Genomic DNA, 13996 nt, shown 5'->3' on the forward strand with positions numbered 1-13996 from the left:
CTCCTCTCAGTGCTAACTGCTTCTCTTACCCCCATCTTTGTTTGAATCAGGTGGAAAAAAAAAATCATAGAGAAATGGTCTCCAACTACATGAACACAAAGGAATATTCTGGGCTGGCAACTCCTATCAGCACAGAAGGACAAGCAGGATGCTTATGGAATAAAGGAACATTGGGTGATTGTGGATTAGTCTATAAATTTAAACACATTCACCCAATTGGAGCACAATATGTTTATTAAAGTATTTTATGTGATGTGGTGTTGGCGGGGGCCGTTTTGTTTATTAAGGACCCCTTGGTACACCCATGTAGTCTGCCACTCAGAATGGAAGACTTCCTGAGAATTAACCAGAGAATGCTCCCCAGTGTTCTTTATGTTATTCTGGTCACTGCTATTATTATTAGAATTCATGGAAAATTCAAGGGGAGACAGAATGAAGACTGAAGAACATTAATCTGTTCTTTTCCTTTTTAATGATTTATTTGTTTGACTTTGGTTGGATCTTCGTGGCTGCGAGTGGGCTTTCTCTAGTTGGGCTTGGCAGGGGGTCTACTCCGTGTTACGGAGCACAGGTTCTCCGCACACTAGTGCTCCGGCTTCAGGAATAGTAACACACTTGCTTTAGTCGCCTGAGATGTGTGATCAGGGATCCTGACCAGGGATCGAAACCACATCCCCTACTTTGGCAGACGGATTCTTATCCCCTGAACCACCACGGAACGCCAACCTGTTCTTTTCTACTTTCAGAAAAACCCGAAGATGAAACTCTGGATTTTCACTCTCCTGAACTCCCCGTGACCTGTGGGGAGGCAAAGGGGATTTTATATACGGAGAAAATGAAGCAAGGTGAGTTCCTTGACCTCCTGCCCTTTGGAACCCCGAGAGGAAGGAATCACTAGAAGGGGAGAGAGTATCCACGTGTGTCATTGTTCGGGGACCTGCAAGTGAGGTTGCTTTAGAAAAGGCTGGGCTTGTGATGAAGGGATTTTCCACCTTTTCAATGTCATTTTATATCTGGGGACCAGGCCACTGCCCTCCCACATGGAAGTCATCCATGGACCTGTGACACATGTCCTTGCCACATGAAAGGCAAATCCAGTCCCAACCCCTCACCACTCAGGTGGGTTTCAGGGCTTCATTCAATCCGAGAGGAGGAACTGGGTTTCCCCGCTCCTTCTCCCACCTCATAGGGAGTCTCTGAACCCAGAAGGGTAGAACACCATGAGTAGGGGGATGGAGGTTTAGGGTGAATTCACTGAGGATGGAAGTGGGTGTTGGATGGACTGTCTTTACCTTCCAGGATCCTCAGAGAAGTGTATTCAGAATGAGAAGGGAGTTTGGTTCACACCAAGAGAATTTGAAATTGAAGGAAAGCGGAAACATCTTAAGAACTGGAAGCGGAGCGTGTTTTGTGGAGGAAAGAGCCTAGAAAAGCTGCTGCAGGTATTGTAATAACAAGAGACATACACGTTTAATTCCCTGAAGAATGAGTGGAATTACAAGAACAGAAGTGTGAGGAAATTCCCATCAGGATTCCAGAGTGTGACAGAGAAAGAGCTAACCGATCATAGAGAAACACTGTGGGTGAGGAAGTTAGGAACCTAGACTGGTGCTGATGAGGGGAAACTCTAAATGCAAGATGGAGGGATTTAAGAAACTTACCCTGCTAGTATGGGAGAAGGTGGGCTGGAAGGAAACTAGATGAAGACAGAGACCCTTCTGAAAGCTTCCCTGTGCCCACCACCCAATAAATGCCTCCTCAAGACCACACTCCATCTGGGCCCCTTGGTGATGCATTTCCAAACCATCCTGCCCATGGCCTGTCCCTCCTCCCCACTTTCCTGGCACACTGTTCCATCCCGTGAGCAACAAACAGGGGTACTAGTCTCTGTGATCCCAGATCCCATCACAAAACCACTCCATAACACTCAGAATGTGATCACTGAAATGAAATCATAAGGATGTTATCTAGAGAAGAAACGGGAAGGAAAAGGAGTGGGTAGGATAGCACAGAGAGAGAAGAACAGGTCTTGGGTTTGAGTGACAGAGAATAAATAATGTCCAGAAGAAGAGCCAATGGGAGGAGGGGGCTAGTTATTCTTCCTGCTCTCTTGGGTTGGAGACCCAGTAGGCTGGCCATGTACAAATATTCATTCACAAGTGGGGACTTGGATATTTACAAAAGAAAAACCTTCAGAACAGTCCCATTCATTGACCTGTACTCTCTTGCAGGAAGGAATTTTGCTCTGTCCTTCAAGAAAACATCTCAAGAGAGAGGTAAATAGCAGGTGAATTCCTACCACATTCTCAGCCACCATGTTGCAGACTTTTTCCGTGTGCCAAGGCTAGTCTGGGCATCCTCGACCTTCCCAGGCCCGAGTCACCTTCCCTTATCAGCACTGCCGTTTCCTGATGCCTGCTTTAGCACACTGATGCTTGTACATGCCGCCTTTATGTTCATAGTTAACTTAAGATAGGGAAGCAGATAACTCTTTAAAATGAAGATGGGGACACTAGCATGTGTTCTACAAAAAAAGATTTGTATATTTGGAAGATCAGCAACCAAATATGTCAGAAATAGAGTGCTCTAGTTTGAAAAGTAAATACGGTATTGAAGTAGACAAGAATAGATAAACAGCAAGAAGTAAGAGTAAGAAGATCATCCTTGATTGAACTCCAAGTATTCCTAACTTCAACATGCTCCTTATTGGTAGCGGCAGAATGGAATAATGTGTTTGAACTGAGCTTGGTCTCTGCAGAGCCTCCCGATGGCATTCATTCATTGGCCGTACCTACTTCTCCTCCTCAGGTGCCTGTACTTACATAGGCCTTCCAGTCTCGAGTCCCATTCATGGGCTTCTCGTTAGATACGGACCTCCAATAGGTGCAGTGATGCCTCTTCAATCTTGCCCAGGAGGTTAGCCTGACCCTTGGCTAGATTCACTCAAAGTTGATAAGGCAATGGTCCCTCAAAGCTGTTTATTATATAAATCACCTTTTCCATGCTGATTTTAAATACCTTGATATGTTTAGGAAGGTTCCCTGTAATATCAAAATATATATATATATATATGTATATATATATATATATGGAAGAATATAGATGTCCATCAGTACTCTAAAATAAACTGATAATCAACAAAATGGTGATTTTTAAGAATGCAAGTTTTGCAAGTATATATTCATCCTATAGTCACCTAAGGGTGTTAAGGTCAGGAAAGCTTCAGGAAGCTTAAACCGGTAATAACGTGTACAGAAGGAGCACAATTTTGTTTATGTGAATGTGTAGGGCTATGACTGAAAAAGCATCTGTAAGAGTCTGTTATTCTGGGATGGGATGACAAGGGACATTTGCCTTCCATGTTATATACTTATGTACAGGTGAAATTTTTATAATGATCATTTATTACTCTTGTAACCAGAAAGAAATAAAGATTTTTAAAATCCAGATCATTAATTAATGGCCCCAATATTATAGTTTCTTCTTACTCATAATGCTACATGTCAGCAAATGACAGCCAGGGGCACACTTGACCTTTCAGTCCCCCCACCACCCCATCAGGAGTCACAGTGAGGTAAAGAAAACCAAGTTTAGTTCTGATCGCAAATGGACCAAGGCAGGCCCTTCCCCCAACACGCCACTGTCACGCTGCAGCATACCAGGTCTTTCCTGGCATCTTGCTCTGCTTCCATGTACCAGCAAGCGATCTGATGCTGGTATTGGGTTGGCCAAAAAGTGCATTTGGATTTTTCCATAACATTGTATGGGAAACCCCGAATGGACTTTTTGGCCAACCCAATACTGCAAACGTTTGCTTTGTGGCTGGCCTGCAGCGTGCTGCTCCCAGGACCCCAAGACAACCTGGACAGCTGGTGCAGAGAATCAGGGCCTGTGAGAATCTCCATCTCGGGAAGGGCCCAGTATGCAGCCTACCATTGCTATACAAAAGGCGTATAAGGGTGAAACTGACAGCTTCTGCTTTTTGCTTTTTTTTCTTTAAATTTTTGAACAAATCCTAGAACTTTTTGTTGAGGAGTCCCCATTCAGATTGGATAGCAAGATGGTTAGATAGCATCATGGACGCAATGGACATGAGTTTGAGCAAATTTCCGGAGATGGTGGAGGACAGAGGAACCTGGCATGTGCGGTCCTTGGGGTTGCAAAGACATGACTGGGTGACTGGACAGCCACAACAAGCCCATTCAAGTGGGCTGATTTGCAACCAACAGTTTAAATGAGTGTAAGTAAAATCTGTACATGAGGACGGTGTTACTTTCAGAACTTAAAAGGCTTTAAAATGTTGGGCAGTTGTTGTTGGACTGAGTTTTAAGAGGGTCAGTCATTGTTTCTTAACAATGTCAGGGATAGAGCAGTCTTCATCTGACCAAACAATGCCCAAGAATTTGTTGAGCAGGTAGGGCCTTGTTCTACATATGCGGTAATGGCCCTTCCCTTCTCCTGAGTTCCTTTCTGTAGCTGTATATTCGTAATATGTCAAATGAGAAGGGTTGCATCTATGTGGTACCATTCCTGTGTTCCTGGGGAAAGTCGGCTGCAGCTACGATCTTGTCCGCAGAGACTGTGTGTGATGGCAAAGCTGTCAAGGTACCCCAGGATAGCCAGGTAAAGGTGTGTTGTATGCCTGCAAAGGGGAAGGCCAACTCCAACTGAGATGCTGTTGAGATAGGCACTGAACAGAACCTATGAGCCAAATCTGTGAATGTAAAGCATTTGCCAGTTGCTAAGTGGATGGCATCGGTAACGGCATTAATATTGGCTATATCATGGGGGTCGTTTGTGAGTAATTGCATCCCATTAAATTTAAACAAGGTACCTACTGTCCTTTCAGGGGACTTGCCAAACATAAAACAGAAGACAAACAGGTATACCTCACCTTAACCATCAAAACTGCTGCCTTACCTAAACGCCCCAGGGTCATAACACCCACTGCTCAAAACTATCCTGTAGTGGGCATGGATGCTTTGAACTAACCAATGATGAAGTAAAAAATTAAATTAAATCTTTAACACAATCAGTTTTACATACTGGAGCCCATGGAACCTCCATTCTGTTCAAACAGTTAATAGAACTCAGTAGAAATTAAAGCAGGGCCTTCAAGAACAGAAATTTATCATGTTGTTGTGTTGTTATTTAGTCCCTAAGTTTTGTCCAACTCCTTTGTGACTCCATGGACTATAACCTGCCAGGCTCCTCTGTCCATGGGATTTCCCAGGCAAGAAAACTGGAGTGGGTTGCCATTTCCTTCTCCAGGGGACCTTCTTGACCCAGAGATCAAACCTGAGTCTCCTGCATTGGCAGGTGGATTCTTTATCACTGAGTCACCAGGAAAGCCCATACAAGATCTGTTTAGAGCAACAGTGATTATCCTACTTTTTCTCCATCTAAATGTCCAATATGGCCTGCTCTTAAACTTGGAAAGAATGGAAGGTGCCTCCTGGTGGATGATGGCAACCTCAGTGCCCAGAAGAGAACAACATAACTTCAAGCGTAAGTCAGCGGGGACCTGAGCCGGTTAGCAATCCAAAGAGAGACCCCTAGGTTGGAATGGTCACCCAGTCTCCTGCTTGCCAACCCAACCATGTTGTGGTTGCCTGCAGGTAAGTCAGCTCAGCCCTGCACTAAAAACTGGGTTCAGATATTGAAACCAATGATGCAACACATGTGCCAAGAGAGAATAAAAGATGTATTGCTCATATACAGTGACTTTCTGGGGAGAGGCAAGGCAGGCACCCTAGCTGGTCTGAAAGTGACTGGAGTGAAAAAAGAATATGCGTGCTACATCACTTCAGTCGTGTCCAGCTCTGTGAGCCCATATGGACTGTAGCCTGCCAGGTTCCTCTGTCCATGGGATTTCCCAGGCAAGAATACTGGAGTGGGTTGCCATTTCCTTATCCAGGGGATCTTTCCAAACCAGGGGTCGAACCTGAGCCTGTTATGTCTCCTGCAGGGGCAGGAGGGTTCTTTACCACTAGCGCCACCCCAAGAAAGGGTATAGCCCAAGGTTTATTATGGTTAGGGGTGTGGCCAAGGGCTTCCCTGGTAGATCAGTTGGTAAAGAATTCTGCCTGCAATGCAGGAGACCTCGGTTCAATTCCTGGGTCGGGAAGACCCCCTGGAGAAGGGAAAGGCTACCCACTCCAGTATTCTGGCTTGGAGAATTCCATGAACTGTATAGTCCATGGGGTCACAAAGAGTCGGAAAAGACTGAATGACTTTCACTTCTTCACTTCGTGTGGTCAGGGTGAGGGTTCCTTTCCTGGAGCGAGGTCTGTCCAACTTGAACTTCTCACTGTGGCCGAGAGAGGGAGCCCATGAGTTTTCTTAGCACCTTGCCCAGGTGTGCCAAGAGGGGAAGAGGAAGGGCTTAGAGAAATCACCAGTCATCAAATATAAAAACCAGAGTCAGATTCTTTATTAGAGTGTGACCATGGGTATGTGCGTCCTTTCTCTGTCATTTCCCTGTCGTTTCACTCCAGAACCAGGAGGTAGGGGGCAGGGGTATCAGGACCCAACCAGGGTCCTGGGCCCTGCCCAGGTTCTCCATCAAAAGGAGCAGGTAGGTCTGCACTGGCATCTATACTCTGGACCAGCGCGGGCCAGGTGTCATCAAGGCAAGAATGGCTGTCAGGTGTCAACCCTAAAGACAGGGAGAGGCAGACTGGCAAGTCCAGGAGGAGAAAGCCAGAAAGATTCTTTAACCTTCAGGGTTAAGGAGCACTCCTTAGGAGGCCTTGGGGCTTAGGAAGTGGAGAGGGCACTCAGGAAGACTCCCCAGCTAAGAGAGATGAACACCATCCCAGATCAGGAAGACGTTTCCCTTTGGCTGAGTGGCTAGTTTTGCAAATGAACTAAACATTCCTGTCCCTGCTGCCCTTGGTCAGGCTCCTCATATTTGTGTTAGGGACAGTGGCGGTGGTGGCAGGGTCCTCTCCTTGGTTGCAACTGAGTCTCAGTTGCTTTGAGCCTTTGCTCCGGCTCCTGGTGGTCTATTTCCTGACCACCCACCATCTGTCTTGGGGTGAGAGTACCACGGTGGGGCACAGGAAGAAGGACCCTCTTCCAGACTCCTACCCTTCGTGCAGAGAAAAGGTTACCGTGTGCACGTGGAGGGTTCCCCTGGTGGCTCAGATGGTGAAGAATCCACCTGCAGGGCAGGAGACCCAGGTTCGATCCCTGGGTTGGGAAGATCCCCTGGAGAAGAGAATGGCTACCCACTTCAGTATCCTTGCCTGGAGAATCCCACAGTCAGAGGAGCCTGGCGGGCTAGAGTCAGTGAGGTCACAGAGAGTCCGACACGACTGAGCAGTTAACTTGTGTGGAGCCCTACCCTGTCTGTCTTGTGGGGCTGGGAGCAGAATCAGGACTCCCATCTGTGTATCTTTGTTGTTGCTCAGTTGCTAAGTCGTGTCGGCCAAGTCATGTCCAACTCTTTGCAGCCCCATGAACCGCACTAGGCAAGGCTCCTCTGTCCTCCACTATCTCCCAGAGTTTGCTCAAATTCGAGTCCACTGGGTCCATAATGCTATCTAACCATCTCCTCAGAGTGCTCATATTTGTGTTATGGACAGTGGCGGGTGGCGGCAGGGTCCTCTCCTTGGTTGTAACTGATTCTCAGTTGCTTTGAGCCTTTGCTCTGGCTCCTGACCACCCACCATCCGTCGTGGGGGGAAAGATCACAGTGGGGCACTTTGGCACCCCTTTTCGCCCTTCTCCTTTTGCCTTCAGTCTTTGCCAGCACCACGTGAATCTTCATCCAACTGTAAGGATCAGGCCTCTCACATAAGTCACTTGCAGAATTTATTAGGTTACATTTTACGGCCACGAGAAAGACCCTTGTGGATCCTGAGCAACCCACCCCCCCAACCAAACAACCCATGGACACAACAGCTCTGCGTCTTTGTGTACGTCCCTCCGTGTGTCAGCGTAACCCCAGGGACTGTCCTCGGGGTTGCCCACGAGCTTACCTGGGCCTGCGCACAGCGGCCGAGAGCATGTCTGGCCCAGGCCGGGGAAGCGGGGGCAACCCGTCTCAGGTACCAATCCCCTTCCAGCAGGAAAACTCCAAGGAATGTGAGGTGTGCTGTAAAGGGGGCTCGCTGCTCCGCTGTGACACTTGCCTGCGAGCCTTTCACGAGGACTGTCACATCCCACCCGCGGAGGCTGAGAGGTTAGTGAGACGCAGCCCCGCCCGGTGCGGGCGCCCCGCCCGGGCTCCGCCTCTGATTTCTCACCTCCGGTTGGAAGAGCCGCCGGCCCGGGAGCATCCTGGACATCCTGGGCTCTGCCCCGGTGACCCCGTGTAGCCCCATCGGCCCGCAGCCTGTGTTCCCTGCGGCATCAGTGCCTCTGAGTCTGCGGCTGAGTCACGCTGACCCCCACACTGCCCCTGCCCCTGGGAGTTGTCCTTTCCGGGTTTCGTAACCCAGACTCCGGTCCAAAGGGCGGAAAAACACCATTTGTGCTCTGTGATTTCTCAGAAAAGGCAGGAAACGTGGCCTGCTTCTCCGATTTCCCCCACAGTCTCAACAGGCTGATGGAACCTCAGTCACCCAGGGGGTTAAGACCCAGTTTCTGATACTCCAGCTGGGTGCCCAGCGCTCCTTGTGTCCCCGGGAGGGCAGAGGAGGAAAAGGAGGGCCCACCTCTCACCCTGACACTGCCCTCCACACTCTGACTGCTTTGTCGCTCTCTCAGTGGGACCCCTTCCTGCACTCCACCCCCACCCCCCCACCCCCAGCCCCCTCTGCCTTGGGAATCTTGGAGACTCCAGGAGGTGGCCCCTTCCTTCCCTGGCTGCATCCATCAGGAAAAGGGAAACGCTGGCTGTTTCCGGGGACCTTGGCCTCGCTCACTTATGCCGGGCCCCACAGGAGCCCGTGGAGTTGCACCTTCTGCAGGATGAAGGAGTCTTCAGGAAACCAGCAGGGTCTCCAGGAATCTGAAGTTCGGGCGAGGTCCATGCAGCCGGGGGAGCAGCTGGTGAGTGGGATGGGGACCCAAGCCTTCACCTTCCCCTCAGACAGGCAGAGGGTCCAGGGAAAGGCACCCAAAGAAAGCCTTCAGTGTCTCACTTCCGAGGATGGAGCTTCAGCGCCCAAACGTGGAGGACAGACAGAATTCAACATCCACCTCCCCACCACGGCACCTTGGCAGATGCAGTTGGAAGGTTGGTTGTGTCTGGCTGCTCCAGTGTGTGGTTTCTGGGCAAAGGCTTGGCCTCACTTTCTCCAAACTGCATTTGCCTTTAAATCCCTCTTCGTATTTTACAGAAATGTGAGTTTCTCCTCTTGAAAGCCTACTGTCATCCACAAAGCTCTTTCTTTGCGGAGACCCCACTTAATGTAAGTTCTGTTCGACATTTCTCATCCTCTGGGCATCCCTCCGCTGTTAAACTCATTTTAGAAATGTGGAGTGTGCGTCCTGCGGGCATCTCTGTTTGTCGAGGGTGGAAGGTTTAGCTGCAGGCTCTGGAGTGGGGCTGCCTGCTTCACAGGCATTGCATACCGGTCTGGGACACAGTATCTTAGTTTCTCTTTCTCTTCAATGGGAATGTCTTTCTTATAGAGAGCATAGGGTTGAGGGTACAGACTCAAGAGACTGGAACTATGGGTTCAATGTAACTCAACCAATTTTTAGCTGTGAAATTTTGAATAGGTTACTTAACCTCTCCATTCCCTGGTTTCTCATCAATAAAACTGGGGTGATTATAGTAACAATCTCTTACGGCTGTTGTAGAGATCATATATTAATGTATCGGCAGTGCTTAGAACAATGCCTGGCACATAGACATCAGATATCATTATCAGTGCGTGCATATGTGCTTAGTCGCTTCAGTCATGACCGACTCTTTGAGACCTTATGCACTGTAGCCCACCAGGCTCCTCTGTCTATGGGATTCTCCAAGTAAGAATACTGGAGTGGGTTGCCCTGCCCTCCTCCAGGGTATCTTCCCAACTCAGGGATCGAACTCCCATCTGCCTGCATCCCCTGCATTGGCAGGCTTATTCTTTACCCACTAAGCCACTTGGGTATTACCCTGCAAATAAAGGCTGGAGTTGGATCCATTCCAGTGACATTGCCTGTGCTCACATCACCTCTTTGATGTCTTTGCCCCTAGATTCGAGATTATGGTGAGCCCTTTAGGGAAGCCATGTGGTTGGACCTGGTTAAAGAAAGGCTGACTGAGAAAGTGTACACAATGGCTTGGTTTTTACGGGACATGCGTTTGATATTTCACAACCACAAAACATTTTACAAGGTAAAGGAAATTTCCTGCCTCCCTTTCACATCCTTTCTACTTCCTCCTCATTTCTGGGACAGCAGAGCTTTGCAAGAATCGTGCCTAGTCTTGTCCTGGGGAGAGCTCAAAAAGCAAGAATTATTAGAAGGAAGCTGTCTCCCAATCTCAGAGGTGGAGAAAGAAACTGAAAGTCACTCAGTCATGTCTGACTCTTTGTGACCTCATGGACTATACAGTTTATGGAATTCTTCAGGCCAGCATACTGTCATCAGTAGCCATTCCCTTCTCCAGGGGATCTTCCCAACCCAGGGATCAAGTCCAGGTCTCCCACATTGCAGGTGGAGTCTTTACGGCTGAGCCACCAGGGGAGCCCCAGAGGTGGAGAGGAGGATGTCAAAAGAACAGCAAGCAGGGTCCTGGTAAATGGTACCTGAAAAAAAGTTTCATCTTCAGTCCCAGAAGGACAGGCCATACCCACTGAGAATGGTCAATTTCATCCTGCCTCCTTGTTCAAATGGGGTGGGGTGGGGACGGGGGGAGGCAGTTTATGCTTACATGGTCCTTCATGCCTCAGAAATACAGAAATGAATTAATTAAGATGAAATGAATTAAACTTTCAGGATGCTCATGCTCGGATTTTTTTACTCCTGAGTTTCCCAGTGGACCCAAACACCCAGATTTGCTCTCAGCTGGCTGATTTCATCTTTCATTGGTATGAAGAGCAACTGGTTGAACTGTATTGCAATCCAAGGCATTCTTAACTTTAGTTTATTGCGTTTACTCTGATTTTTAACTCTCACTTGTCCAGATATTTCTTGGGACATATATAAAGCTAATTCTCGATTCCACCCAGCCTCCTTCCCTCCCTGCTTGCCACCAGTTGGCGTGTTCATGAGTCACAGACTGTAAACTGGTGTCCACCCGTGGGGCTGGAGGGGAAAAAATCAAGTCAGGGAGCCCTTCAATGCCTGGCACAGTCTTAGCCTTGGAGAATGGAAGGGGTCATCTTTCCTTCAGAGAGTGGGCTTTCAAGAAAAGCTTTATCTGGTTTGCCCCAAGGTCAGGCTTTGCAGGGGTCAAAATCAGCTCTTGGGTCCAGACCACCTGTTGGGTCCAAGTTAACAACCAGGCAGAGCCTCATGCATTTGAACATCTGAGCGGCAGCCTCTCTCTCCTGTTCCGCTTGCCACCTGGGGGCGTGCAGCTTTTGGACAGGGAGAGCAGATCTCCTAAGAAAGCATGAGTGATCTATGATCCTAATTCTCTGTCCTTAGGCCCCTGTGTGCTTGCTTTTTTTTTTCTCTTTCAGGCTTCCGACTTTGGTCAGGTAGGACTGGATTTAGAGGCAGAATTTGAAAAGGACCTCAAAGAAGTGTTTATTTTTCATGAAGCCAGTGAGAACAGCTTCCAGGCTCATCCTTGATCCTGTTCTGGATGGACTAAAGCATCCCAGCTTCAGGATCCAGATAATGGTACCCTGGCCATCCTTAGATTGCCAACGACTCTGGGATGTTATTGGCTGCCCTCTTCACTCAAATCCAGACTCTACGTAGAATCATCATATCCTCCACCTCCTTTTATTCTTTTTGTTATTTCACTCCCCCCCAAAAATTGAATAGCTTCTTAATACCATTAAATACCTCACCACCGTTCACATTCTCTTCATTGTCTCATAAATCCTTTTCCAATTGATTTGTTTAAATTGGGATCCTAACTACTTTCACACACTGAATTTAGCTAATCTGTCTCTTAAGTTTCTTTTCATCTGTAAATCCCCCACTTTCTTCCTTGCTGTCTACTTATTGGATAACCTGGGGTCTTTGCCCTACAAAATTTTTCATGTTCTGGAATTTTCTTTTTCCTCCTTTTGGCCATACCATGCAGCTTGTGGGACCTTCAGTTCAGTTCAGCTGCTCAGTCGTGTCTGACTCTTTGCAATGCTATGGACTGTAGCACGCCAGACTTCCTTGTCCATCACCAACTCCTGGTACTTGCTCAAACTCATGTCCATCAAGTCAGCGATGCCATCCAACCATCTCATTCTTGGTTGTCCCCTTCTCCTCCTGCCTTCAATCTTTCCCAGCTTCAGAGTCTTTTCCAATGAGTCAGTTCTTCGCATCAGGTGGCCAAAGTATTGGAGCCTTAGTTCTTTGTTTTCATTTTTGGCTATGCTGCCTGGCTTGTGGGATCTTAGTTCCCTGACCAGACATCAAACCTGTGCCCTCTGAAGTGAGAGCACAGTCCTAACCCACTAGACTGGAATTCCCATATTCTGGGTTTTTCTACATCCTCCTGTGAAAGTGAAAGTGTTAGTTGCTCAGTGGTATCCTACTCTTTGCAATTCCGTGGACTATAGACCGCCAGTCTCCTCTGTCCATGGAACTCCCCAGGCAAGAATACTGGAGTGGATAGCCTTTCCCTTCTGCAGGGGATCTTCCGGTCCCAGGGATTGAACCCTGCACTGCTGGTAGATTCTTTACCATTTGACCTACCAGGGAATCCCTCATGCTCTAAGTGGCATGTGTTTTTTCTCTCTGGCATTTTTTTTAGACCTAAAGTTTAGATCTAGAGGCTTACTTAGATTCAGGTTTGGGGGAGGTTTGTTTCAAGGTGACTGTTTAGTATAGAGACTTTCCGGGGGAATCTGTGCATTCATTTTTAGTGTTAAGATCTTAAGCAGTTTCAGGTGTTATCAGCCTGACCCATCTGTTACACATCACCGTTTCCCCTAATGATTTTAGCAGCCACTGATGCTTATTGCCTAAACCCAATTCATTAGGGTTTGCAAAATGGTGATATTTAGATTCTGTTACTCCTTCTATGCGAGTTTGATCCTTGGGTCAGGAAGACCCCCTGGAGGAGCAAATGGCAACCCACTCCAGTATTCTTGCTGAAAAATCCAATGGACAGTGGCAGGCTATACCCCAAAGGGTTGCAAAGAGCTGGACATGACTGAGCACACGAGCACTCTATTCCTTCTATATTTATTAGAATTCTTCTGCAAAGGACTCCCTTCAATAATATTAGGTTAGCTTGAAGTACAGTTTGCATAGGAAATAAAGGATAAATTCTGTATTCTTTATTTAAAATGTTCACGTTAATGAGTTGTTTCCCTAATAGCCTCTAAAGATAGACATGGAGGTTTTTTTTTTCCTATAAAGTATCTTGAGCTCATGGATTTAAATATTTAATGTGCTTCAAACCATTGCAGTTAATATCTTTATTGCTGCTCAAATTGCTTATCAGTGAGTGAGAGACTCTTCACGTTGGCTCCTGAGTTCTTTTGAGATGACCCCAGGGCTCTTTGATAGCATATTAGCTACCTATTGCTGTGTAACAAATGACCCCAAAGTTCAAGGAGCAGTCATCTTACTGTTCACTAGTCTGTGGGCCAGAAATTTAGGAAGAGCTCCACGGTGGATGCCTTATCTTTATTCCACATGGTATTGACCAAGCCCTTTCATGCTTGTTACTTGTGTTATCTTTGTTACTTCTGCCACATACCATCAGTCCAAGCAAATCACCAGGCCAAATTCAAAAGGAGGGGAAATAGGCTGTACCTCTTGATAGGATGAATGGCAAAGCCATGTTTCAAAGGGAATGTTATTTGGCAAGAAATGTTGCCACTGTCTTCAGAAACACCCTACCATTGTCTATTCTCTGACCACAGCAATTAACATCCTTCCCACATACAGAGGACACTCACCCCCCATCCCAATAAGTCTCACTCATTGC

General features: G+C 47.4%; 1 protein-coding gene across 7 annotated transcripts in view; it reads left to right on the forward strand.

The window, feature by feature from the left end:
• The window catches only part of SP110 (SP110 nuclear body protein), a 54044-nt gene that overhangs the window by 32905 nt on the left and 7143 nt on the right, over window positions 1-13996 (forward strand). For 3 of the 7 annotated variants that reach the window (XM_065930398.1, XM_065930401.1, XM_065930405.1), the window contains 9 exons: window positions 747-845; window positions 1300-1442; window positions 2232-2276; window positions 8073-8188; window positions 8892-9000; window positions 9291-9362; window positions 10139-10279; window positions 10600-10687; window positions 11571-11898. In XM_065930398.1, the coding sequence (XP_065786470.1) occupies window positions 747-845; window positions 1300-1442; window positions 2232-2276; window positions 8073-8188; window positions 8892-9000; window positions 9291-9362; window positions 10139-10279; window positions 10600-10687; window positions 11571-11617 (860 nt within the window). In that variant the 3' untranslated portion in view covers window positions 11618-11898. Of the gene's footprint in view, window positions 1-746; window positions 846-1299; window positions 1443-2231; window positions 2277-8072; window positions 8189-8891; window positions 9001-9290; window positions 9363-10138; window positions 10280-10599; window positions 10688-11570; window positions 11899-13996 lie in introns of those variants that run through there. The other 4 variants (XM_065930399.1, XM_065930400.1, XM_065930404.1 and 1 more) reach the window with 4 other exon arrangements.

Source organism: Muntiacus reevesi, chromosome 3 (genome assembly GCF_963930625.1).
Source record: "Muntiacus reevesi chromosome 3, mMunRee1.1, whole genome shotgun sequence".
NCBI lineage: Eukaryota > Metazoa > Chordata > Mammalia > Artiodactyla > Cervidae > Muntiacus > Muntiacus reevesi.